Source organism: Dromiciops gliroides, chromosome 2, assembly GCF_019393635.1.
Source record: "Dromiciops gliroides isolate mDroGli1 chromosome 2, mDroGli1.pri, whole genome shotgun sequence".
Lineage (NCBI taxonomy): Eukaryota > Metazoa > Chordata > Mammalia > Microbiotheria > Microbiotheriidae > Dromiciops > Dromiciops gliroides.
The window spans coordinates 464,406,066-464,432,160 of NC_057862.1; the positions used below are offsets into that span (position 1 = coordinate 464,406,066).

The following is a 26,095-nucleotide window of genomic DNA, read 5'->3' on the forward strand; positions in this document are numbered from 1 at the left end:
CTCATTAGTGGTACAAGGAAGTGTTATTCCAAGTATGGGATTCTTTCCACTGCCTTGGGTGTGTTTTCCACTAGACCTACATACACCTTAGAGATTGAGAGGCTTCCACAAAAAGGCATTCAAAATGCTTCAGGGAGAACTGCTTTCAGAGAAACAGCTTCTAAGTGGGAAATAGAGCTAGGCCTTTGAGGTTTGGTTGGAACACCCATACCAAGAAGGAACCTATAGGTGGAGTTGCCATGTGGGGTAGGCGGCTGTGCTATTTGCCTTGGCAATGCTTTCTGCTGAACCTCTGAGAGGTAACATAGGATTACTAACATATGCCACCTATGGCACAGGGCTGTCAGCCATTGTTGGTAAATAATCATGGTAAGGGATTCTTCCCTCCCCACCATGGGGGAGATGGGAATGTAGAGTCTGGACTGGGATCACTCTCATACCCACCCATTCACCCCCTACCCAAAGGAAAGAGAAACAGGGGGTTGAGAAAGCTTTTTATTTTTATCCAAAATGTCATAACAGACAGTGAAAGGCAACTACAAAAAGGCAGGAGGTGCCCACTCCCACCACTCAGTCACAGCAGTGGGCAACAAGGAGTTGGGGGGGGGCAGGTATCAAAGGGGAAAGAGGGCAGAGAGACCCAGCCAGCTGGAGTCCTGGGACAGGCAGGGGGCAGGAAAATCAAGTCAGATCAGGGAGCAGCTTTCCCAAGGGAGCAAGAGCAGGTTGGGAAGAGCTGCCCACCCCAGCCAGCAGGATGGTGGTGGAAAAGGGAGTCCCCAGAAGGCCCTTCTCTCTTCACCAGGGGCCCTTGGGGCTGGCTCCCTGGGATTTGTCTGCTCTCACATAAGGAGACAGCCCAGGACTGTGCCTCTATCAATAGTCCCAGGTAAGTCCCCTCCCTCCAGGATCTCAGAGCAGGGCCAACCAACTCTCAACATCATGGCTACTGCTGCCATCCAGATTGGGAGAAGGCACCAGAGGGAAGAGGCCAGGAAAAGAAATGAGGGCTGAGGTCAACCACTCAGGAACTCCCATTGACCCACCCACCCACCCACCCAGCCAGCCGATTTTATACTCTTTAAATCACACACTTTACTCGAAAAATATATCTCTCTATCTAGAACTGAGAACAATATATTACATACTAAGAAAAACAAAGGCCCACCATTGCCTATGACACCAACACAATTTGGGATCTGCAAAGACCTATTTTCTCAATGTGGGAGGATAACCTTGGAAAGGGTTGAGGTTGAAGATAGTGTATGAAGTATCAAAAAGGAAGGGATCAGAGAGGTAAGGAGTGTCCATAAATAATAAAAAAATTTTTCATAAAAATCACACCCCAGGCTCTCCCCTCATTTCAAACAAAAACAGAAAACAAAAACAAAACAAAAAAAAAGACACATAAATAGACAGGCCACAGCAGGTGCTAGGAAGATGCTGGAGGCAAGGCCCACCCAAGCTGGTAGCTCCCACCATGCACCAGGGTAGGAGCAGCCTCCACCCCAAGGAATGAACTCTTCAAAAATTGGAAAGTTATTTTTTCAAAAGTTCTTACTTTTTTCTTCTTTAAGAGAAAACTCTACAAATCACTTCTATATAAGAATTCACCTGTGTTTGTATGCTCTCTCTACCTACCCACCCTACCCCCCAAAAGAAATTATAAAAGGAGTCCTCAACAGGCCAGGTACAACTTAACTTGTCTCAGATCTTCTTCTTTTTTTTAAACACAAGAGCTGTTTCCCACTATCTCTTCTCCCTGACATTAGTAGTGCATTGCTATGGGTCATGAACACCTCTATTTAACAGCTCAATCTCCCTCTCCTCCACCAATTGCAATGTCTTGAAGATATGGGGTAGTCCTGGCCCACCCCTACATAAAAGGACAGCTTGACTTGGACAGAAATGCGAGACCTATAAGGCCCTGCCTACACTGCCAAGAAATGGTTGGGGTCCATCAGGGTCCATCTAGTTCTCCTCTCCCTTCCCCAACTGTGCCCTCAAACCAGACTCCAGAATGCCCAGTATTAGACCAGGCATCATAAAATTCTAAGATCAGAGCAGGAAGGGGTTTCAAGAGATTTCCGTATCTAAGCTCGGACTTTCAGACAGAATTGCCATTTTTCATATGAAAAAATTGAGGCTCAGAGAGATACAAGGAACTGGTAAAGGGATGGGGGGGTGGGGGAAGAGATGAGGAAGAGGAAAATTTTCTTATATAACCTATCTGCCCAAATGTAACCCCACCCCCCCAAATGTAAATGCACCCACTTTGTGGGAAGAGGGGGAAATAAGCAGAAAGAAACAGTGGAGACTCACTGGCTGGTCAGTACCTCCCCCTCCCACTGAGAGGTGCCAACCCTCCCCTCCCTGCCCCACCCTTAAGTCTATGCTCCTCCGTGCCCATTGGAGGGCCTCAAGCATAGAACTCATTGGTAGGGGCTTTCTTGTAGATGGGCTTCTTGCCCAGATCATAGCTGCCTTCATCCTTCTTCTTCATTCGGTAGATCAGCAGCAGGACCAGGAATATGGCAAATAGGAGACCCACGGCACCACCAGCGATCAGAGCTGCAGAGGAGGAAGTGGAGGAAGCTGTTAGAGCTAGTAAGTGTCAAGTGTCTGCGGCTGGATTTGAACTCAGGTCCTCCTCAATCCAGAGCTGGTGCTTTATCTACTGCGCCACTTAGCTGCCCTCACTAGCTTCTTTGAAGGAAAGTTTCAAGGAAAACTTTGTAAACCTTAAAGAGTTACTACTCTCAGTTCCAATCATGCTGCCTTATAGTTGTGCTTTTTCTGTTGGGGGGTAATGTTTTCTTTGGGGGGAAGAAATTGGAGCTGGGATTCCTTGGTTATAGGTCAATAGTTAAATAGTTAGATGGACCTTAGCCCGCCCCCTCCTCCCCCACACAACAGTCGGCCCCCAAGAACTGAAGCCCAATTACCTGCCAAGACTTCCGTCTTCTCAAAGATGCTGCTTTGGGCAGTGCTTGACATAGCCACTTTGTTGCTTACATTTTCTTCATGAAGGGAAAATCTCTTTCTGAAGATCTCATTCTCCTCCAGCTCTTCATTGTCCTTGGGATCCTGGCTTGAAGGTTCCCCTTGCTCCAGGATGTGGTTATCCAGGTCCTAGGCAAAAACAAAGCAGGGTTTGGGAAAGTAATCCCAGATCAGTGTTCACATAACCACTCTGGCCACCTTACATAGATAGAGACAGAGTCTCTCTCACTCACACACACACACACACACACACACACACACACACACACACACACACACACACACACACACACACACACGGGAAGAGAGTAAGGACAGTTCAAACTGTGGGTAGGACAGGTGTTCTTACTACCTTGCCAGGCCCTCCTTCCCTTTTCAGTTTTATCTGTCAATCCCCTCCACCCACCCCATCAGCCCTAAGCAGAACTGGATCATCTGTCCTTTGAACACACCTGTTTGTTCTCTCCAGGCTTTTGCTTATGATGGTCCCTACTTAATCCCAGAGTACATTGCCCCACCCAAGTTTCTAATTTTTTTCCACCTCCCCAAGAAAGCCTTCCCTATTCTCCCCCTGTCCCACCTTTACCTTCAGCACTTTGTTTATGCATCTAACTGATCAGTATCAATACTGAATGTGAATTATCTGGGTTTGCATATTAGCCCACCTCTGGCAGCTCCATGACATCAGAACTTGCATTTTATCCAAACCCTGTATCTTCTGTAACAGGAACTCAGTTCTGCACCCTATAAGTGCTTACTTAATAAATGCTAAACTGACCTCGGGACTCACACCCCTTTAGATATGTGTGTACATGTATATGCATGTGGGTAGACACATGGACTGAATGGGAAGCCTCTCCTACGCTCCTCACCACCCCCCAATATATTTGAGGTTTCACTTTCAGACCATAAGGGAAAGGAGGAATCAAGGTTAGTGCTACTCACCAAGGGCTCAACTGTGTTAAGGAATGTCTCGGTATCATCTGTAGGGACAGAAGATAGATGTTAAGATAAGGATTGTAAGGGGAGTTCAGTCTTTGTTTCTTGTTCAGTCGTTTCAATCATGTCTCACTCTTGGTGACCCCACTTGGGTTTTCTTGGCAAAGATCCTGGAGCGGTTTGCCATTTCCTTCTCCAGCTCATTTTACAGATGATGAAACTGAGGGAAACAGGGTGAAGTGACTTGCCTGGGGTCACAGAGCTAGTAGGCATCTGAGGCTGGATTTGAACTCAGGAAAATGAGTCTTCCTGACTCCAGGCCTAGCACTCTATCCACTGAGCCACTTAGCTGCCTGACCTGTTGGTTAGATGATGTGAAATTAGCCCCTCAGTGGTCACCTCCCACCCAGAGGGGTGCATACATAGATAGGACCTGAGCACCTCATACCAGAAGAACCTTGTCCATTTGTCTAGTCTCTCCAAAGGTCAGAAGAAAGCAAGAGTGGTATACAGCAGGGCTTCTTAAACTTTTTCCACTTGCAACCCTTTTGCCCATTACCTCAACTATATAGGCATATAAAATAGGTATACATAACTTTTTGCTGTTGCCAAATTTTTCACGATTCCCACATTCAGTTACGTGACCCCACACAGGGTCACAGCCCACTGTTTAAGAAGAAGCTTTGGCAGAGACAAGGGTAGGCCCTACAGCGGGCCCTTCCATGGGGCCCTCAAAATCTGAAGACTGAGCTGCATTCTTTGCCACCCACTTGCTGCTGTAAGACTGACAAGTCACTTTCCCTTTCTAGGCCTTGGATTCTTCCTTGAAAACATGGAGTTTAGATTAGATCATTTTCGACTTGAGTCTACAGCTGCAAGGGACCCTAGGGACTATTTAGTCTCCTCCCCTTCCATAAAAGGGGGCTTATACTTGCTAGCACAGATGTGAGGAAAACACATTAAAACACATTTTAAGCCTCAAGGCTCTAGAGAAAGGTCAGAAGAGAAGGAAGAGGAGGTTTCTGGGCCTCCTGATGGGCCCCCTCCTCCACCCTCCCTTGGGTGGACCCAGGGGCCTGTCCCCAGCTCACTTGCCCAGTCCACCCTACCTAGCCCTGAAGCCCAACCTTGCTCTCATCCTCCTGGGCCTGTTCTTTCCCCACTTCTTCACCTTCTCCCACAGCCCCCTCCCCAGCTCTGCCTGCACATGCCCTACTGGTTTCAGGGCTGGTACTTCTTCTTTCCTCCCCACCCCTGGGGCAACCCAAGCTAAAGGGAGGGGCCTGTTAGGACAGGTTGGGGCCAAAGCTCTTGAGAGCAAAAGTCTCACAGGCAATTTCATAGGCTCTCAGAAGTGGAAGGAACCTGAGTTCAACCCCCTCATTTCTCAGGAAGAAGAGAGCAGCAGAATCCTGCAGAAGGGAAGGGACTGGCCCAAGGCCACACAGTCATTGAGAGCTAGGGCTCTTTCCAGCTTCAAACATTCATTTCCCAGAGCCAGCACCAAAACAGCACCTACCATCCAGGAATTCATTCAGGATGAGAAGGAGCATCTATGCTTTTGTTTAAGTTCACATGAGGGACTTGAGAGCCCAGACCAGAGGGAGGCAGGCCCCTCTAGCCAAGGACCAGCAGCAGAGGGAGAATGTTAATGAGGATGGGATGGAGGGAGGAGGCAGGTTCCCCAGTAACTTTGGGGAGATCTCTGACAATAGTCAAATAGAAAGGGAAGCCACACCCCAGAACTTACAGGGCCAGGATTACCCGTGGCCTTCTGGGGCCAGAATGTGGCCCACTGCTTTCCAGAATTACCCTTCTCTCCCTCTCATCCTGGGAGAGATCTTGGAACTCTCCTTCCCAAACACCATCCAGGACTCCCAGGCCTACCTACCCCTCTCCACTTTTCCCAGAAGGAGTTAGGCCTTACCCATATCTCCTGAGCCTGACAGTTCAAAGTCATCAAGTTCTTTTTCCAGAAGGGCCCCTCCCACGTCCTCATCATCCGGTAGGGCCCCAGAGAAGTAGTGAGCTTCATAGAGGTCCCGGGGGTCCATCACTTCCGTCTCACGGATCTGGCCAAGAAGAAGGGAATAAGACCTGTCAGCCAATAGCATCCCCACTCCAATCAGACAGCTGACTGTTTGGATGGGGAGTAAACCCCAACACCAGGCCTATCTGGAAAACATGATGAACGTAGGCACTCCGGATGGGTAGAGGCGGGAGCTTCAGGAATATAGCCAGAAAAGGTAGGTCAGGGCCAACCTCAAACTATTCTGTGACCCCCTCAGGGGAGCCAGAAGACAGCCCTCACCCTGAGAGAGCTGTCAGTCAGAATGCCAAAAGATCAGGATGGTGGGCCTTATCCCAGTCCTGTCTCTGCTGGGCATTGGAAGCTGCCACAACCAAAACATTAGGGCCTTTAGGTAAGAGTCAAAGAACCCAGCTTGGGATCCAGCGAGGTCCAGGCACAACGGCTCAGTCACTAACTTGCTGGGTGACCTTGTATGACCCCAGGTTCAAGGCATCCCCTATTTGAGCTCCTTGCAGGCAGGAATTGTGCCTTTTGCCTTTCTGTCCCCCGTGCTTGGCAAGGTACCTGGCACATTGTAAGCAACTAGTAGTAAGTGCTTGTTGACTCATGACTCCTCAGAACCTCAATTTTCTTCTCTCAACAAAATAAATATCCTCCAAGTGGAGGTGGAAAGGGAGAGACACTCACTCGCTTTCCTGGGCCTGTTGAAGTATCTGAAGACTAGAGACTTGATTTCCCTCCTGAGAGTTATGAGGAAACATGTATCCCTCAGGCAGACTAATCAGCCAGGAGGCCAGACCAAAGTCACCTTCTGGCAGGGGCTGGTCAGGTGCTTAGCACAAGAGGATGGGGGGGGAGGGGGAAGTGGGAGGGAGGAGTTCTAGCCATGCTTGCAACTGCCCCAGGCTCTAGGATTCAGAGGATCTGCTCTAATAGGTGACTCCAGAAAGAGAAGACCCCACTTCCTGCCTACCAGGACACAGGCATCCACACGTTTTGCAATAGAGGAGCTCTCAGGGCCTGCCAACAAGGCCAAACCCACAGGCTGCACGCGGGGGCTAGGAATTCCTGCTGCAATAGCTCCTGATTCCCAAACTGTGAAATCATCTCACAGCAAGGGCCTTAACCCCTTCTCTTCTCCCCTTTCCTGTCAGGGGAACTGTTCAGAATAGTACAAAGGGAATCTGGAAGCCTTTCTGTTCCTAGCTCCAGTCTGACTCACTGACACAGCCTCTCTGGGAGAGGGCTATTTCTTTTCTGAAATCATGGGGTAAGCAAGACTTTGCCTCTGTGGCCCCTCCTCGATCTAAAGTTCTAAGATTCAGAGTTGGGGCTGCTTGTGTGTGTGTGCGTCTGTGTGTGTGTGTGAGAGAGAGAGAGAGAGAGAGAGAGAGAGAGAGAGAGAGAGTGTGTGTGTGTCTGTGTGTCTGTGTCTGACAACCACCAAGGAAGGAAGGAAAGTTAATGATGGTCCAGTTAGAATCAAAAAGGGGTACAAAGGCCCTTTTTGATGATCCCTGAAGATTCTTGCTAAATTCAACTGAATTTGGGGAGGGGGGGCAGGGGAGAACCAGAACTTTCTATATGATACAAGTGATCACCTCTGCCTCAGTTTGTCTCATCTCAGTTTAAGGGTTGTTTGTTGTTTTTAAATCCTCTCCAACAGTTACCGAAAAAGAGTGTGAAAGTAACTGAAAAATGGCAAAGGGCTACCTAAGCACATGGGTATGACACAGCTATCCCCAGAAGATTGCAGGCAGGGTGAGTGGTCACACTCATGTGCTCACACACATACAACCTCTGAGTCAGCCGGGCTCCTGGCACCACCCAGACCCAAGGCTCTGAGTCCCAAGGCTCAGTCATCCTCCATACAGAGCCAGCCAAGCCTGCTCTGGGCCCCCTGACCTGGTTCAGGCCTAGCTGGGAAAAAAAGGTATCTTTTAGGCATGGGGAAGAGAGCCAGTGGAGGAAAGGGAGAAAAGAGAAATGAGGTGGGGAACCATTGATGTCAGCATCAAGCAGCTGCTAGATCTTAGAATCCCAGAATTTAAAGACGGAGAGGCCTGCTTCCCCATGCCTGGAACGGAAAGTCTCCCTCCTCTCTCGGCGGGTTGCGGATCTATTTATTTCTCAACGGTCTCAGAGCCTACCTACCACCTTAGAAGTGATCTTTCCCTGGTTTCCAGCATTCTCAACCTCACACTCTATCTGTGGACATGCTTAATCTTTCCTAGAAAACCATAACCTCCCTGACAGCAAGGACAAAATACAGAGTAGGTGCTCAAGCCCAGTGGTTTTTTAAATTGATTTTTGTCCAACACTGAACATGGGAGCTCGCAGACTATCCATAAATGATAGAGCCCAATTTCTTTAAAAAAAAAAAAAAGGAAAGAGGACCAGGAGAAAGGCAACTTGTTCAAAGTTATGTGGGGCAAGAAGTTGGCCCAGAATTGGTGATAGGCTAAGAGTGAGCTACCAAGGCTACACTTCAATGTGAGCATCTACACCTCGCAAATAGGCAAACTCTACTCTAAGGAAGTGTTAATAATACAAATTAAACTTAAACATGTGCTTTGCAACACCCCCCCCCACCCCCGCCCCCAGAGAGCTGGTTGTTAAACATATATACCAGCACACTCCTGCCTGCCTAGAATCCTAGGCGAGTACGGGACCCTCAGGAGGTGGTATATCAAGCATGCTCTGAACACTGTTAGCATTAGAAGCAGGCCCAAACCAAGGCCAGGATGGTGGTGCCAAGCCTCCAGCCCCTGGAGACTCATGGCTGGCCTTCAACTCCCTCCTAGCCCCTCCTCGTGGCCCCTTTTTACACAGGGCCCATTCAGCACAGGGTGGCTTTCTTTCAGAACCCAGGCCACCCAGCAGTCTATGTCTGCAGAGGTATATACCAACAGCTCCCAAAGTCCAGCCCAACTAGAGGCCAGGGACCACACCCCTTAAGAGCTGGGGAAGGTCAGCATCCCATGAAGCACTCTGTGTGTGTGTGTGTGTGTGTGTGTGTGTGTGTGTGTGTGTGTATCCTTCTTCCCCCAAGGCAGTCTGCAGTTTGTCTGCCTCCCTGTTCTCCTCAACAGAGAAAGGTGCCCTCCCAGAAAGGGACACAGGGTTCTCTTTGGCTTTGCTGGGTTCCAAGGACAAAAGGTTGCTGAATCTGGTACCCTGGACTGGGAAGCAGGAAACCTAGGTTTGAACACCTATTATAGCTACATTAGTTAAGCCACCACCTGATTCTGTTCTTTAAAAAAAAAAGAACAAATGGAGAAAATGCTAATGCTACCTGTGTCTCCCAAGTCTGTTAGGAAGAAAACATTAAAGAGACTCAGAGCTAGAGTGTTGGAGGATCCTCTGGTGGGTTGGTTTAACCCCTCTTAGTTCATTGATTAGGAAACTGAGCAAGGTCCCAGGAGTTGTCCAAGATCACACAGACAGCAACCATCAGAGGCAGAATTTGAATTCAGGCCTTCAATTCCAGGGCCAGAAAGGCTTTTCCCACTGGATCCTGCTGCCTCTAATTCAGAGGCCATGAATGCCAACAAAAGGCTTTACACACACCAAATCAGAGCTAGACCCCTTTCAGAGACTATACAGTCCCTTTATTTTATTAAGGGAAAACTGACCTACCCAAGGTCAAAGAGCTTTTTATTACACAGTTGTTGCTGCTCTATCTAAACAACCCTGCCCTAAACTAGGAGAGGAAACAGGGTGGGAAAAGGACAAGAAGATGGGACCAGCTGCCTCCCTGCCCAGCTGCCTCCCTGCCCGTAAGGACCCCACTGGGTCAGGACCAGGCTTATAAAGTACATGGGGAGAAGACCCCTCCTCCCCCTGGGTAGGGGTAAAGATCCAGCATTAATTCCAGTCAGTCATCAGGAGCCAGAAGATCTCTCACCTCTCCCCACCCCCTTCCAGAAGGACAAAGGCATCAATCAGTTGCCAGTTATTCTGGCTACTAGACAACAGACCCAGCCTGCCCAGGAGCCCAGGAGCCCCCATCCTAGGAGGAAGGTAGGAAAACAGGGCCTGAAAGAAGGCCCTTTGGAGGCCTTGATGCCCTTCTATCACCTACCCAGGCTGCTCTCCATTCCAGAAACCCTCCCTTTGCCCACAGAACAAACACAGTGAACGTCTAGGTTGTTTAAAGTACTGTTTAAACGGAAACTTGGCCCCTTTTCTAGAGGGCTCTAGGCAGGGTCTGGTTAACTGTTTGTGAGGTGAGGAGAGAGAGAAGGGCATATGCAGGGAAAATTTCTAAGATTTGGCCCCTGGGGTTGGAGGAAAAGGACTAGAAGCTGGAGATTTTTGCTTCCTCCATTCCTTCTGAGGGTCAGAAGGTTTGCTGGTTAATGGGGGTGGTCCAGGTAATGGAGGGGGGATGCTGCTGAGTGTTCCCCTCCTGACTCCTGGGAGTCATTGCTGACTATAGCCCAGCATCACTTGGCCAAAGCCCGGAGACCCAAGGAAGAAAACTTCAGAGACAGACAAACCTTGCCCTCCCCTACCCACAGGGTAAGAAATTCCCCAGGAAATAAGGACCCAAGTGCCCCCACACCCACACCACTGCAGCAATCCCAGTTCATCTGGATCTTCGGGCTCCCTGTAAAGATCCCCTTGTTCCTCCCTTTGGATTTCATCTTGGTATACATCTCTGATTTACTTATTCACTTAGCCAGGAAAACTTGTTAAACTCCCAACAGCCTTTTTCTCCATCTCACTGGTCTCCTCCTGTCTTAAAGTGACCGAGCTCCCATCAGTTCCAACATGAGTGTCTAGTACACGCAGAGCACCATGCTGGACATGAGAGAACAAGATGTAGTCCCCACCCTCAGTTTACAAGCTAATTGTAGTGCCAGTGCACAGAAAGCAAGTCACAAAACATAGTAAGAGTAGAACTGTGGTAAGGAAAGAAATCAGAAGGCCTCACAGAAGAGGTAGTATGTGAGCTGGGCTTTAAAAGGAAGAGGATTTCAAAAATGGAGGGTAGAGGAAGAACAGTCTGAGAAAGATGAGTGGATCTGGGAATAATCTGGGGAAAACCTCAAACTCAATCTGGTTGGTAGGCAAGGGGTCTTCCAGAGCCCAAAGACAATTGTGCAGCCCTTCAAAGAAAAACTGGGGGGGGGGGGCGGGGGGACGGGGACTCTCAGCCAGAGATAAATCAAAATCAGAGGGGGAATGGTATGCGTTGGGGAGGGGGCAGTTTGGAAATGAGGGAAGACTAGCAGGAGCCCTGGAAAAATCAGCCCAGTGCCCACTGGAATTTTCTTTTTTTTTTTTTTTTTGGGTGGGGGGGAGGTGGTTTGGGGAAGAATGAAACTCACATTTCCTCCCTCTACATATGTACCTGCCCACACACATGTACTGAGCTCTAAATCCTAGGATCATCATATCCAAGGTCACAGGGGATGGTTGAGCCAGAGGGCTAAGCACTTCTCAGACTCAGGGAACATCAGAGCTAGAAGCAGCCTTTTTGAAGAATCTGGTCCAGTCTCTCTCACTTTACCAGAGGCCCCAAGAGGGGAAATGACTTGTCCAAAGTCACACATTCAGTTATTGGCACTCAAGGAGTTAAACCAGGTCTCCATGGGGGCTCAAATGGCAGGCCAGGCAGGCAGCTCGGCTCCAAGGTCGGGTTACTTTCAACACAATCGTCCTGGAGGGAGCCCAGACCTAGGCTGCCAGTCTCTAGGCAAGAGTTTGTACAAGAACCCTGTGGGACAGCCTATTCATCCCCATGCAGAGGGCAGCCCCTGGCTGGGGTACTGGGGGGCCATGGGTGGGAAGGCTCACTAAGTGGCCCGATCCTCCCTGGTCAGGAGGTGCTGGGAAGTGCTCAGATCTCTTTTGGCAATACCTAAGGCAGGCCAGAGGAGAGAAGGAAGAGGAAGAGCCCCCTGCAGCACCCCACCCCCTTCCTCCAGGGGCTCCCAGACAGAGATGCATTGAGTCTGGCCTTTTAATCTGAGAAGCAGATCTGAAATCCCTGCCGGATAAGTGTCCCGAAGAGCTCTCAGGCTCGAACACAAATCTCCTGTTCTCCCAGCCTCGGTCAATAGGCTCTTTCCAGGCCTGTCGCCCTTAATTATATCACCCCTGAAACCAATCCAGAAGGCCTGGCTCCCCAGACTCTCCCCCTTCTGTCCCAGGGGTGGGAGGGTGGGCCTCTACCCTTGGGGAAGCCTCCTCCAGAGAGGGTCAGTCTGCCCCCACAGAAGCTGGGCAAAGGAGGTCAGGCTTCCCCAGGCTGGGGAGAGGAGAGGGCGCCTGATCTCCCCGGGTGATGGGGCGTCAGCCAGCTCCAGCTCCACCCCCACCCCTCAGACTCTGAATGGGAGATTTTTCATAAGATCCCAGTACACGGGGTCCCAGCAATTGGCCACAAGCTGTTTCTCTGCTTGGGTCATTCTTTCCACACACATACTTACCACTCCACCCCCTCACCCCTTTCCACTACCCCGGTCACCTGACTTCCAGCTCCTTTGGCTTCAGGGCAGAAGGAACTGGGAACAGCTGGGCTGCCCGCCCTACTTAGGGGACAGCCCTTCTCCCACTAGAGCTCACTAAGGTTAAATAGAAAAGGCCCCTGGCCGACTGGCACACTCACACTTAACGTTGCTGCCCAAAGGAGACCATCCAGGCAACACAGACACCAAGGACGAATATGTATGCAAACCTGTATGGGGGGGAGGGGGAATCATGCTACTCTTACCCCTCTATCCCATGCTTCACATAAGAGCCCATTTTACAGATAATCAAACTGGGACCCAGAGAGGGCAGGGGAAGTCACACCACAGGACTCAGGACTTTTAGTCCTGCACAGTCTCCATTACAAGCAATAGCCCAAGCTCTTCCCTACTCCTTCCTTTTTATAGGATCTGATGGCAACATATAAGACAGATCCATACCCCCTCCCCCCCCAAAAGTTCCTTCAACTCTGGGCCCGAAGACAAGTAGGGAGGGGCACCTAAAAACTAGTTCTAGTTTAAATATAAACTCATCTGATAATTAGCAAACAGCCTAGTTCTTAGGTAAATAAACAGAAAATTCTGGATCTAGGCTCCACCACACCCCCACCACACCCCCACCACACCCCTTTCCCCAACAACAGAGCAGTAGGGCAGAGGGAGAAAAGCAGCTGCCTTGGGTAGGCTCCACTCCAGGACACCTCTCTGAAGAGAAAGGAGCCTCGGCCCAGCCCCACCCTCACCCCCACAGCTGCATCTCAGCCCAGGGCTTTTGGGTTTTTTTGTTGTTTGTTTTTAGGGGTGGAGAACAAGGACAGAACCAAAAGCCCAAAGACTTGGGTTGGAGCCCCAATTTTGAAAATGAACTGTGTGACCTAGAACAAGTCATTTCCCTTTTCTGGCCCTCAGATTCCCCATCTATAAAATCAAAGGGTTGGGGGGGCAGCCAGGTGGCCCTGGATTCAGGAGGAACTGAGTTCAAATCCGTCCTTAGACACTTAAGACTTACTAGCTGTGTGACCTTGGGCACAAGTCACTTAACCCTCATTGCCAACAATTTCCTTACTCCCCACTCTGACTTCAGACTGAAAGGACAGAAAAATGAAAAAATGAAAATCAAAGGGTTGGACAAGATTTCCAGGTCCCATTCTAGTTCAGACACCCCGTGACTCTAGGTGCAAACACAACCAGGGGGTTCATAATGACCTATTACTGACCCAAGAGGATCTTTTCCTACAGAAATTTATCTAGGCTTTGACCCCAAAACCATCAGGTAGGAAGACACTTCCTCCAGCAGAGGAAGCTGTCCAGACCCCAAGCCAGAGAAGAACTCATCAGCACAATCCCTTATAGTAATGTTTCTATTAAAATAAGTTTTATCCATGCCCCCTGGAATAATCATTATTTCCAGATCTAGCCCAAGGCAGCTCAGTGGATAGAGTGCTGGGCCTGGAGTCAGGAAGACCTGAGTTCAAATCCAACCTTAGACTCTCATTAGCAGTGACCCTGGCCAAGTCATTCAACCTCTGTTTGCCCTAATAGACTGGAGAAGGAAATGGCAAACTACTCCAGTATCCTTTTTTTTTTTTTTAAGATTATTTTATTCTGAGGGCAGCTAGGTGGTGCAGTGGATAGAGCACCGGCCCTGGATTCAGGAGGACCCGAGTTCAAAAGTGACCTCAGACACTTAACACTTACTAGCTGTGTGACCCTGGGCAAGTCCCTTAACCCCAATTGCCTCATCAAACCAAACCAAACAAAAAAAAAAGAATTATACCTCACACACAATCTAATTAGAATAAAATAATCTTTTTAAAAAAATTTTTTTTTGCTGGGCAATTAGGGTTAAGGGACTTGCCCAGGGTCACACAGCTAGTAAGTATTAAGTGTCTGAGGCCGGATTTGAACTCAGGTCCTCCTGAATCCAGGGCCGGTGCTCTATCCACTGCACCACCTAGCTGCCCCTCCAGTATCCTTTTCAAGAAAATCCCATGGAAAGAATGGATCTTGGGTTCACAAAGAGTCACCCTAGCATTAAACACTCTTATAAAACTAGTGCTTTGTAGCAAAATGAGATTCAAAGAAATCAACTGATATGCACAGTCACACAACTAGTAAACCTCATGGTCTGGACTTGACCCCAGTTGTCTGGGTTCCCTGGCCTTTATCTTTCTTACTGCATACTAACTCACCAGCACTAAAGGGCCAGGTGCTTTGCTTAAAGGGGGGTCTGGGGCAGGCTTCATCCTGTCCCGGGCTCCTTTCTTTAGAAAGAGTGGCAGCAAGTCAATGTTTAACTGACTTTCCAAGGAAAGGACTAAACAGCTTTGCAGGGGCCCCAAGGGGCCTCCCAGTCTGGGCCCCAGCAATCCTGGAGCAGTTCGGAAGAAGTATGAATAACTAACTCACCCTGAGTTAGTCCTGAGTTAGTCTGGGACTGTGACTCAGGGACCCAGAGCTAAGGCCCTCTTCTCCAAATGGTCATTCCCAAAGCCTTCTCCCCATTCCACCCCAGCATGGAGGCTAGTTGGGCAGTATGGTGCCAAGATGGGCTTCCAGCTCCCTCCTCCACTCATTTGGGGCTGCCAGCTGGGAGCCTGACTTTTCAAATTCACAAAGTGGGGCGGCCTTGACCCCCCACAGTCTAGCACTCAGAGTCCTTGGAAAAGCCCAGAACGGAACTTCTGTTGCCGGGTGAGGCGGGGGTGGCAAGGACTGAGTCCTGAATCGCTGGTTTGTCTGACATCCAGCTGAGTTAAGAGGCACCAGCCTCCCTCTCCTCCCCCACAGGCCAGGCAAGGGCCAGGGTCAGGGCCTGGACCTGCTTGGCTCAACTCAGTCACTAAGGCATAGTACTGCTACCTCTACCTGGTGGCCTCCCAAGCCTCCAGCAAGCTCATGTGCCCATGCATGGGCACACTGACATGTGCTGGCAGAGTCCTTGAAAGGGACTTTGGGAACCATTTACGCAGGCAAACCTTGTTTTACAGAGCAAGAAACCAAGGCTCCAAAAAGGGAAGAGAGCCAGGCTTTCTAACCACTAGACCAGGGTTTCTCTACCATACCACGTCAAAAAAAAAATTTCTATCCAGGTCCAACAACCTTGCAATTAAGAGTTATATCTAAACCTCTGTCATTCTAAGGTACAGTTAGGTGGCACAGCCGATAGGTCTGGAGTCTGGAAGACCCCAGTTCAAATCTAACCTGTTTGCCTCAGTCTCTTCCATGATAAGATAATAATAGCTGAGCTGTGGTGAAGATCAAATGAGATAACAGCGGTAAAGCACCAGGCACATAGTAGCCACTTAAGTGCTTGTTTCCTTCCTTCCTTAGATAAAATAGAGGTCGCTCTAAATTCTAGTCCCTGCTTCCTCCTCCCCCCACCAAAAAACCCCACCTTCACCCACCAATCCTCCCACCTTGTTAGGCATGGTCAGGCTGCCTGCCCCTGAGATTAGAGTAGATAGGGTCCTGGGATTTTTTACCCCACCCTGGGTTTCAGGGCGACATTCCAGGAAAACATTCCTGAGGTGACACCACAGGGAATAAGGTGACACACACACAGGTCTCCAATCCTAGAGAACTACCTGTATGTAGCCCTATAAATAAAGGTACTAGAGCATCTAAGGAACTCTCCTAGATTAAGTCAGCCCCCTCCCAGGGTCATTCTGACACCTACCCCACCCCTCCATGCAAATCAAAGCCAGTACTATCCCCCAAAGTATGGAGTATAAAACATCTCCCAACCAATTCCCAGGCTTCCTTTAAGACACAGCAGGTCCTCAGTGACCCTGTGGCTGATTTCCACCCCCAGCCTCAGCCCCACCACTCAGTACAGGGATCTTTCTCTTCACTGAGGAAGCATGGAAAAGGAAAGGAAAGGAATTCAGAGCAGGTGGGGATCTTAAGAGATCACACAGGGGCAGTTAGGTGGTGCAGTGGATAAAGCACTATCCCTGGATTCAAGAAGACCTGAGTTCAAATCCAGTCTCAGACACTTGACACTTACTAGCTGTGTGACCCTGGGCAAATCACTTAACCCTCACTGCCCTGCAAAAAAAAAAACAACAACAACAACAAAAAAACAAACAAGAGATCACACACAGGGTAGGTATATAATCCAGTCAATTTTACAGACAAGGAAACAAGCTCAGGAAAAAAAAAGGTAGCAGAGTTTAGGATTTGAACTCAGGTGTTATCCCTTTCTCTCCCTTGACACTTTCTTGAATGTGTCTGGTCCTCCCCAGCCAGACTAGAAGCTCTCAAAAAGGTGGGACCATGATTTATGTTCTCATCCCTCCAGGGCCAACAGTGTCCTCTAGGTAGCAGACAGCTGATAATAAACACTCCTGTTGATTGATGGGAGTTGTCCAGATGTAGGGAGAAGAAAGGTGAGAAAAATCAACATCCTCCCTGGTCAGAGCAGCTGGGGCATCACAGACTGGCTTGGAACCAGGTTGTCCTTTCATATGGAAGGCACAAGGTATGACTCAAGGCAACAGAAACAGATAGGTGGCAAAATAAATCCAGACCTGGGCATGGACTTCAAAGATCTGAGTTTGAGTCCAGTCCCAGATGCTTAGAAGCCCTATTTTTCCTCATTCATAAAAAGGTGGATTACAGAACCCACCTCACAGGGTAATTGTGAGGCTCAAATGAGTCAACATATGTAAAGCACTGGATTAATTTAATTTCTATGATTCCATTTTTCTTTCAGCTCCTTGACTTTCTCATGGGCAGCTACAAAGACCTCAGCTTGTCTGAACACTGGGGGCATGCAGCTTGAAGCTGAATTCCAGTTTTAGCACCAACTAGCTGTGCACCCTTGGAGGCTTTCCTCCTTTGGGCCTTATAAAACTAAGGTAAAATGGGGGCATTGGCTTAGATGACCACCTACTTCTAGGGTTCCTTCTTGCTCTGACTTCCTAAATTCCTCAACCCTATCACACTGATGTCCTCAGCCTATTTCTGAAGGACATTTCCTCAAGTGGCCCTTCTCAAATCCAAGAGGGACATTTCTGAAGGCCTCCTCCCAGTAGTTTCCATTTCCCTCACCCAGAGGCAGCTAATAAATTCAAGGGGGAGGTTGTTTGGCCAGGCTAGAAGCCTTCCCTAAGCCCAAATGTTGCGGGAACCAATGACTAGCTCTACCACCTGTTGTCTAAACTCTGGGATAGAGAGATTAAAGAAACGTTTCCCTTCTTTCCTGTGACCACAGCTCAGCTACATCCCCTACAAAGGTCTACATGAGGGTCTATTTTGTTGCTGCCTTGTTTTTGCCTCAGTCATTTCTGGTGATATCCACCCGCCCCCTCCTATATGGACTCTCCTTGAAACAAGCCAAAACAGTCAAATGCAGTGACCTCACAGGACAGTGGATATAACATTCTGCCCTAGTGGTCCCCGGCTTCTCTGAGAAAGATTTCATTATCTATTCCCAGGGACCCTTTATTGGTTTTTCAATTACTCAGAGTCTGGCTTCCTTTTCATTTCCAGTGATGTGGTCACTGTTGTATATTGCTCTTTTTCTTTCTGCTTATTTCACCATCGGTTCACAGAAATCTTCCCATGTGGCTCTGAATTCTGCATATTAGTTATTTCTTATTGCTCCATAATATTGCATTAGATTTCACATGCAGTAATTTTTTCAATCTTTCCCCATAATCAGAAACTTTGCTGTGACAATAAATGTGTCTAGGAATGTTTTGGTATATATTGGACTGTTGTTTCAGACTTTGACCTCCTTTGGTAGGATCCTTGGCTCCCTTCTAAAATAAGATGGATAGGCTAGAGATTATCACTCCTATTTGATAGAAGAGGAAACAAGACCCAGGGAGGATTAAGTGAAAGAATACTGAATTAGTCACATAACCAAAGTTCAAATCCTGCCTCTTTCTGCTATATCCAACCAGTGACTGGGGCAAAATCTCTTCACCTCCCCCTAAGTCTCAGTTTCCTCTTCTGAAAGATGAAGGGGCTGGATTAGATGACCTCTAATGTCCCTTTCACATCTCCCACCAATGATGCTAGGACCCTGTCCATGCAGCCAGCTTGTCTGAGCCAGCCACTCCAACAGGAGACAAGGAGGCCTTTAATTGCTTGGGGTGGGAAAGCTGAGTAGGGCACTGAAGGAATAGGCCCCAGGGAGTGCCCTCCCCACCGGACAGGAAGAACAGGTTTGAAATTGTAACCAACACTGGAGCATGGGCCCAGGCATCAGGCCCCAGAGGGGTGACCCACAAACATGCTGTGCAAGGACAAACAGCTAAGGGACCTGCTTCTACCCAGGCCCCCTTCCTGGGAGCCTGTCACATGAGACAGGGTGACAGGATCATCAAATCCGGAGCTGAAAAAGGCCTTCTCTAGTACTGCTCCTTCATTTTTATGGACGAGGAAACTGAGGCTAGAGAGGTTAATCGATCTGCCAAAAGTCAAGCTACTTTGAATGAAGATGTGTTTTCTCAAAGTGGAATTTTGGGGGAAACCAAGTAGGGAGGGTAGGATATAACAGAAAAGTTACATCTGTATGACCTTGAGAAGCAAATCAGTTCTCTACTCTGGCCCTCAGTTTCTTTCTGTAAAATGAATATTGGACTAGGATCAAAGGGACCAGCTTCTAACATTCTGCTCTTCATGAGCACTGCATAGAGTGAGGAGACCCAGGTTTTTTGGGTTTTTTTTAGTCAGGCAATTGGTGTTAAGTGACTTGCCCAGGGTCACACAGCTAGTATGTGTTAAGTGTCTGAGGCCGAATTTGAACTCAGGTACTCCTGACTCCAGAGCCAGTGCTCTATCCACTGTGCCACCTAGCTGCCCCGAGACCCAAGTTTTAATGCCAGTTCTGGGCTGTTGGACAAATCACTTCGGTAAACCTGACTGGACAAGGCCCATCCTATGGAGCCATGAATGCCAGATTAGGAATCAATAAACCTGGGGTTAAATCTCAACTCTGTTATAAACTAGCTGTCTGATGAGAGCCTCAGTTTCCATTATCTGCAAAACTGACCATCTCTGGCTTCCAGGGTTGGGGAAAAAAAATTGAATACAAATAATAGGTGTGAAGATGTTAGAAAAATGTAAAAACAAGAACAACCCTGAATTGAAATAACCTCCTCCCTTCTCCCATCGCCTTTGCATTAACTCCTTATCTCTGCTTTCCTTACCCCAAGCTCAGACCACAGGTCAGATGATAGATAATTCCTTCTTTTGGAGAAATCTTGGCCTTTTTTCTTTGTTGAAGGGGGCAACAGAAGCTAGGGAAGTGGAGTCAGGTCAGAGGTTAAAGATCAATGACCTATATCAAGAGTCAGGCAAGCAGCAGCAGGTTGCCTTATCCCTGTGACTCAACTAAACATCTAACTCTCCCCCTCTCACTGAAGAGAGAGAGCCCTTTACTTCCTCAATGCAGCAGCAGCAGCTCTTAGCCAGGCCAAAGTATCATGATGAACCACTGCTGCTCAAAAGCAGGGTGGGGAACCCCAAAGCACCTGATAACAAATAAAGGCTCTTCATTTATTTTATTTATTTATTTATTTTTTTTTGCGGGGCAATGGGGGTTAAGTGACTTGCCCAGGGTCACACAGGTAGTAAGTGTCAAGTGTCTGAGGCTGGATTTGAACTCAGGTCCTCCTGAATCCAGGGCCGCTGCTTTATCCACTGCGCCACCTAGCTGCCCCCAAGGCTCTTCATTTATAAAGCTCCCCAAAGGCACTGGGAGGGGAAGCAAGACTGCCCACCACATAGTGAAATTAAATCTTAGACCAAGTCTAAGACAAGAATTCCAGTCCCAACTATACCAATTTAAAAGTCATATGACCTTGACCAAATTGAATCCCTTTCTCTAGGTGTCTCAGTCTAAGCTAGAAAATGGGGAGGGGGGGCAGCTAGGTGACACAGTGGATAGAGCACCGGCCCTGGAGTCAGGAGGACCTGTTCAAATCCAGTCTCAGACACTTAACACTAGCTGTGTGACCCTGGGCAAGTCACTTAACCCCAAATGACTTGCCAAAAAAAAAAAGAAAGAAAGAAAATGGGAAGAATGTTCTGGACACAGGTTTACCTTGTAAACATGAGATCACGGGATCAGCGTTAGGTCAGGAAGGAACTTTGGAGGTCATCTAAGAGCATAACCTCTGGAGAAGCCAATTTGAGGCCCAGAAATGCCAAGTGATTGATTTTTACCAAGGTCAAAAGGTTGGTAACAGATCCAGGTTTTGAACCCAAGTCCTCAGATTCTACATCCAGCACCAAGACCCATAAAGACAGAAAAGAGTCTATGCATCAGTGCTCTGCTCTGCTCTGTAGGTGCTATTTCCCTACTGATCATAACATTTAGATGTGGAAGGAACTTCAGACCCAGTCCAGGATAGTCATTTAGCAGAAGGAAAATAGGATTCAAGAGGAAAGTGACTTGTTCTGGAAGTCACACGGGACTGAGGCAATGAATGGGGCCTTTTTAAGCCTTTGCTAGTGCTGTCTCCTCCTCCTCCTCTTCCTCTTCTTCCACCTCCTCTCTTTAAACCTACCTATCCTTGAAAGCAGCTGTGGTGTAAGTAGAAAAGAACGCTGGGCAGAATATCTGGCTTCTTTCTACTTCCAACACTGCTAACAGTTCACCATGTTACTCTGGATAAGCCTCTTTCACCCAATCCCAGGATCAGGACTCATGGAGAGCTCAGAAATCATCCAATCCAACCTGTTTATTTTACAGAAAACCGAGGCCTAGAGTAGGGAAACGTTTTTGCCTAAGGTCAGCCAGCCAGCCAGCCGGCCAACCAACCGCAGAATTGGAATTCAAACAGTCCAGCAGACCCACCTCAAACTCAAATAAGGCAAACACATGATCATCTTTTCCCCTACAAACAAGCCCTGCTTCTGGATTTCTCTCGTTGCACCACTAACTCTCTTTCCACTCCCTCAGGATCAACTCTGATTCATTCATTCTTTCTTTTTTTCTTTTCTTTTTTTTTTGCAGGGCAATGAGAGTTAAATGACTTGCCCTGGGTCACACAACTAGTAAATGTCAAGTGTCTGAGACCAGATTTGAACGATTCATTCTTATTCTCACTCATCTCTCTCCCCGCCCCCCCCCTCCAAAGTGTCCAGTGAAACAAACACCTCTCTCCTTTTACGGCTTTCTCCTGATCCTTTCTCTCCACCCACAGGTTCCACTCTATCTCAGGCCCTCACCATCTTTCACCTGGACTATTACACTAACTTCCTAAACTGGTCTCCCTCCCTTAAGTGTCTCCTCTCCAATTAGCTACCAAAGTGAAATTCCTACAGATCTGGTGTTGACTCCAATTCCACTGGCTCACTGATGGCAAACTCCAATGGCTCATTACCTCCAGGACCAAATATACACTCCCCTGTTCGAAGTTCACAATCTGGCACCAAATGACCTTTCCATACTTATTACACATTTTCCAAATTTCCCTTTCATTTTCCAAAACTAAGGTCCAGGCAAACTGGCTGGCATAACACACATAGCACTACTTCCATCTCCCATCTCTACTTGTACAGTGCCTGACACACAGTAGGCTCTTCATAAATGCTTGTTGATTGGTTCCAAGTCCTGTGCTCTTTCTAGAGAACCAATGTCTCTAGTTATTTTTCCTCAAAAGACAGCCTGAACTTGGTAAGGGCTTCACTTCCAAGTTCAGTAATTTGGTGATTCAGCATTTATTAAAGTCCTATGTTCTGGGCTGTGGGGATACATATTATCCAAGGAGGTATTTGAGGTCTCCTTCCCCTTGGCAGCACAGGCTACTCTAGCCCAGGATGGACAGTTTCTCTTTTGAGGACTCCCAAAGAGCTGGCAGTATGAACTACAGGAAATTTTGACTCTAGTTTCCTGTTACTTGTTCATGAATTTTATCATCCCCAAAAGATGAACAGAACAGTCCCAGTCCCGGGAGGGTATCATTATTGTACTGAAATGGGATACAGGATGAACACAGCTGGCTCACCAGGATATTTACATACAACCTCCTTTTTAGCAGTAATGATAATAACAGCTAGCATTCAAGGTCAGCAAAGTGCTTTAAAAGTTAACTCATTTAGTAGTAGTAGTAGTAGTAGTAATAATAATAATAATAATAATAAGATAGCATTTGAACAGCTCCTGCTATGTGTCTGCACTGTGCTAAGCACATAGATCCTCACAATAGCCCAGTGAGGTCTGAGACTAGATATGAACTCAGGTCTTCCCAATGCCCTGTGTATAGGACTCCCTCATATTTCCTGAGGGTTTTTTGTTGTTGTTGTTTTGGGTTTTTCTTTGGCGAGGCAATTGGGGTTAAGTGACTTGCCCAGGGTCACACAGCTAATTAAGTTTCTGAGATCAGATTTGAATTCAGGTACTCTGAATCCAGGGCCGTGCTCTATTCACTGCGCCACCTAGCTGCCCCTCACCTAGTCATCTTAAAGAGGTTGAGAGCTCATTCTAGGGAATTCCACTGACTTTCCTTTAGCTTACCTTTCTCCTGCTTCATTTCATATTGCTCCCCTTTTCAGGATCCTTCTAACTCCAGAGAAACTAGACAAGTGGGCCCCATGAAACTATTCTCAAAGCATTAAGATCGTTCAATTTCAAGTCTCAGTTGAGAAGCCATTTCTTCCTCTAAGCTCTCACTAAGTCCCTGATACTAAGCAGAAATTGTTCTCACCTTCCTCCAACTTCCCCCACAGAACCTAATTTTGATCAATGCTATGAAAAACTCAAATAGAAATGGGAGGGGCAGCTAGGTGGCTTAGTGGATAAAGCACCGGCCCTGGATTCAGGAGTACCTGAGTTCAAATCCGGCCTCAGACACTTGACACTTACTACCTGTGTGACCCTGGGCAAGTCACTTAACCCCCACTGCCCCGCAAAAAAAAAAAAAAAAATAGAAATGGGAACCAGTAGGAATACATATGGAACCCTGAGAGCCACAATTGGCTTGGTCTTAAAATATAGCATTATCCAATTTTCATATTTTTATTCTTTTTTTTTTCGGGGGGGGGGGGGCAATGAGGGTTAAGTAACTTGCCCAGGGCCACACAGCTAGTGTCAAGTGTCTGACGCAGGATTTGAACTCAAGTCCTGAATTCAGGGCTGGTGCTTTATCCACTGCGCCACCTAGCTGCCCCCTATTTTTATTCTTTTTGCTAAATACTTCCCAATGACATTTTTTTTTTAACTGTTCTTTTATTTCTAACTAGGATGTGTAATTCTTTTTTTTGGAGTGAGGCAATTGGGGTTAAGTGACTTGCCTGGGGTCACACAGCTAATATTTGTTAAGTATCTGAGGCCGGATTTGAACTCAGGTCCTCCTGAATCCAGGGCTGGTGCTCCATCCACTGTGCCACCTAGCTGCCCCATTACTTTGTTTTATCTTCATCTATGGCAGGGATGCTTAAACTTTCTCCACTAGCAACCCCTTTTGCCAGAGAAATTTTTACGTGACCCCAGGTACATAGGTATATAAAATAGGTATAAGACAACCTTTTACTGTTGCTAAATTTTTCGCGACCCCCACCTTCAGTTATGAGACCCCATATGGGGTTGTGACCCACAGTGTAAGAAGCCAGGATCTATGGACATACCATATTTATGTACCCAAGCTCCTAAATTCCTGCCCTGCTTACATGTAATTTTCTCAATTCTATCTGCAATGCAGTTCCTGAAAAAGTAGGCAAGTAAGTATCTGTTGAACTGAACGATAATATTGTCCATCCTGTCAAAAGGTTGTCCCCAGACTGGTCTCAAGAGGCCTCAAAGTTCTAAGTTGAATCAATATTTAATGATTAAACTGCTAGGACTCCCAAGTCTGGGCTAAAGTTTAGCAAGAAAATGGTTTAAAAAAAAAGTCCTGCTCTAGATCACAGACATGGTAAAGAATAAAGTTTCACACATCCTGGGGCAAGGGTATTGGGGGTGGGGGGGATGCAGGCCCCGGGGAAGAGTCCAGAAGGCACTGCTTCCTCATCCCAATGGAGTCGACTCTTTTTGCTTCAGTTTTTACTGTGGTTTATGAGAATAACCCCTAGCAGTCCCACACACACCTCAGGCTCTCAGGCTCCATTGGGGGGGGGGGGGGAGAAGCCAATAACAAAACAGATTTTTTTTCATGTAAACTTTTAAAAGTCCAAAAGCACTTTGGCGTCCATAATATCTTCTGATCCTCAAAACAGTTCAGGGGAAGATACTTAAGCATAAGCCACATCATTCGCCCTTTTACTTTGAGAAAATTGATTCTGTGACGGGAAGTCATCCCTTATACTCAGGAATGAAGTCCAAAGTTAACTTTGTATCTCTCACAATAAGAACAAATCTCTACATATAGTAGGCACCTAAACAACGCTTGATGAAATTGACTTGTCCAAGATCAGGAAGTTAGCGCCAGAAAAAGGACTTGAAAACCCAGTTCTTCTGACTCAAGCTTGGGACTTTGTAGAAAAAGTTCTCGGTAGAACAAGAGAGGCTGAACTTTGCTTCCCTCTCCCTACCCTCTAAGCGGGGAGGAAGGAGTAGGGGCGAAGTTGGAGGTCAGTCTCTGGATTGTAACAGGCCACAAGAGGAACCCAGATCCAGAAAAGGAGGAAGGGAGGGCGCCAATCCCAAACTCCAAGCGGCAATGGATTTAGAGGCGGACGAGAGAATCGTGACTCTGCCACTCAATAGCTTCTCTGGGCCTCAGTTTCCTCAAATGTAAAATGAAGCAACTGGACTAGATGAGTTTTAAGATCTAAAATTTCAGTTCTAAAGTCCTACCTATGCGCGCTAGATCTGTCCCCGGCAGCACCCTCCCCCCGCCCCACTTCGGTGAAGGCAGGCTGGGGCCCAATGGGGGGGGGGGGGACTACGGTGTAGAGATGGGATAGAGGGGCTGGCCACAGGGCGTGGGGAGCGTTGGTCTCAAGTTAGTCACGTCCCTGGCAGAAAGGAAACTCGGCAGAGGAGGGAGGAACCCCGGTATAGATGGGGGTGGAGGCAGAGGCGGGGCTGGTGATATTTTGGGTCAGTTTCCCCAAGGGCTGAGTTGAGGGCAGAGGAGCCCAACCCCACACCCCGTCTCTGGGCCCCCTCTGCCTCACCGCCATTCCGGAGTAAAGTTCAGGGAAAAACAAAGTTAACTCTAGTGGAAGTGGCCTCTTCCCTTCATCCTTGAAGTTGAGAGACGTGAGTCCTGGGCACAGCCTCCCCGCCCCCCTCCATGCACCCCAGGCACAAAGCAGGCGACAAACTCTCCCCACTTCCACCAACCCCCTCTTCCAAGGAGCACTCCGACTACCTACCGATTCGGCTACGGCGCTGGCGGCCAGGAGCAGGAGGGCGAAAAAGCTGAGTGGGGGCATGGTGCCTGCCAAGCAGGCTGGCGTGCACGAAGATTAAGCTAGGGATCCGCAGAAGTACCGGGCCGGCTGCGCGCGCTCCTCTTATAGGTGGCGTGCTTCGTCTGCCCGCCCCTCCCCGCCCCGCCCCGCCCAGCCCGAGTTTTGAGCAGCCGCCCCCGCCCGGAATTCCCCAGCCTGGATTGCGTCCCTGAGCTCGGACTGCCGAGCACCCGGGCTGCGAGTCTCACTCTCCCGGGGAAAGGAACCGCGAACCCACGCGGTTTTCCGGAAACTCCCACTCAATTCGAAAAGTCTCTTCTTCCAC

The 26,095-nt window shown here is 48.2% G+C and overlaps 1 protein-coding gene across 1 annotated transcript; it reads right to left on the reverse strand.

Moving 5' to 3' along the window:
* Window positions 1–481: 481 nt before the first annotated feature.
* On the reverse strand, window positions 482–25,866 carry SDC4 (syndecan 4). Its single transcript, XM_043987455.1, has 5 exons — window positions 25,732–25,866; window positions 5,870–6,014; window positions 3,949–3,986; window positions 2,946–3,132; window positions 482–2,571 (listed from the first exon to the last, which is right to left on the reverse strand). The coding sequence occupies exons 1-5, from the start codon at window positions 25,789–25,791 to the stop codon at window positions 2,420–2,422; spliced, it is 582 nt and encodes a 193-aa protein (XP_043843390.1). The 5' UTR covers window positions 25,792–25,866; the 3' UTR covers window positions 482–2,419.
* Window positions 25,867–26,095: the final 229 nt, after the last annotated feature.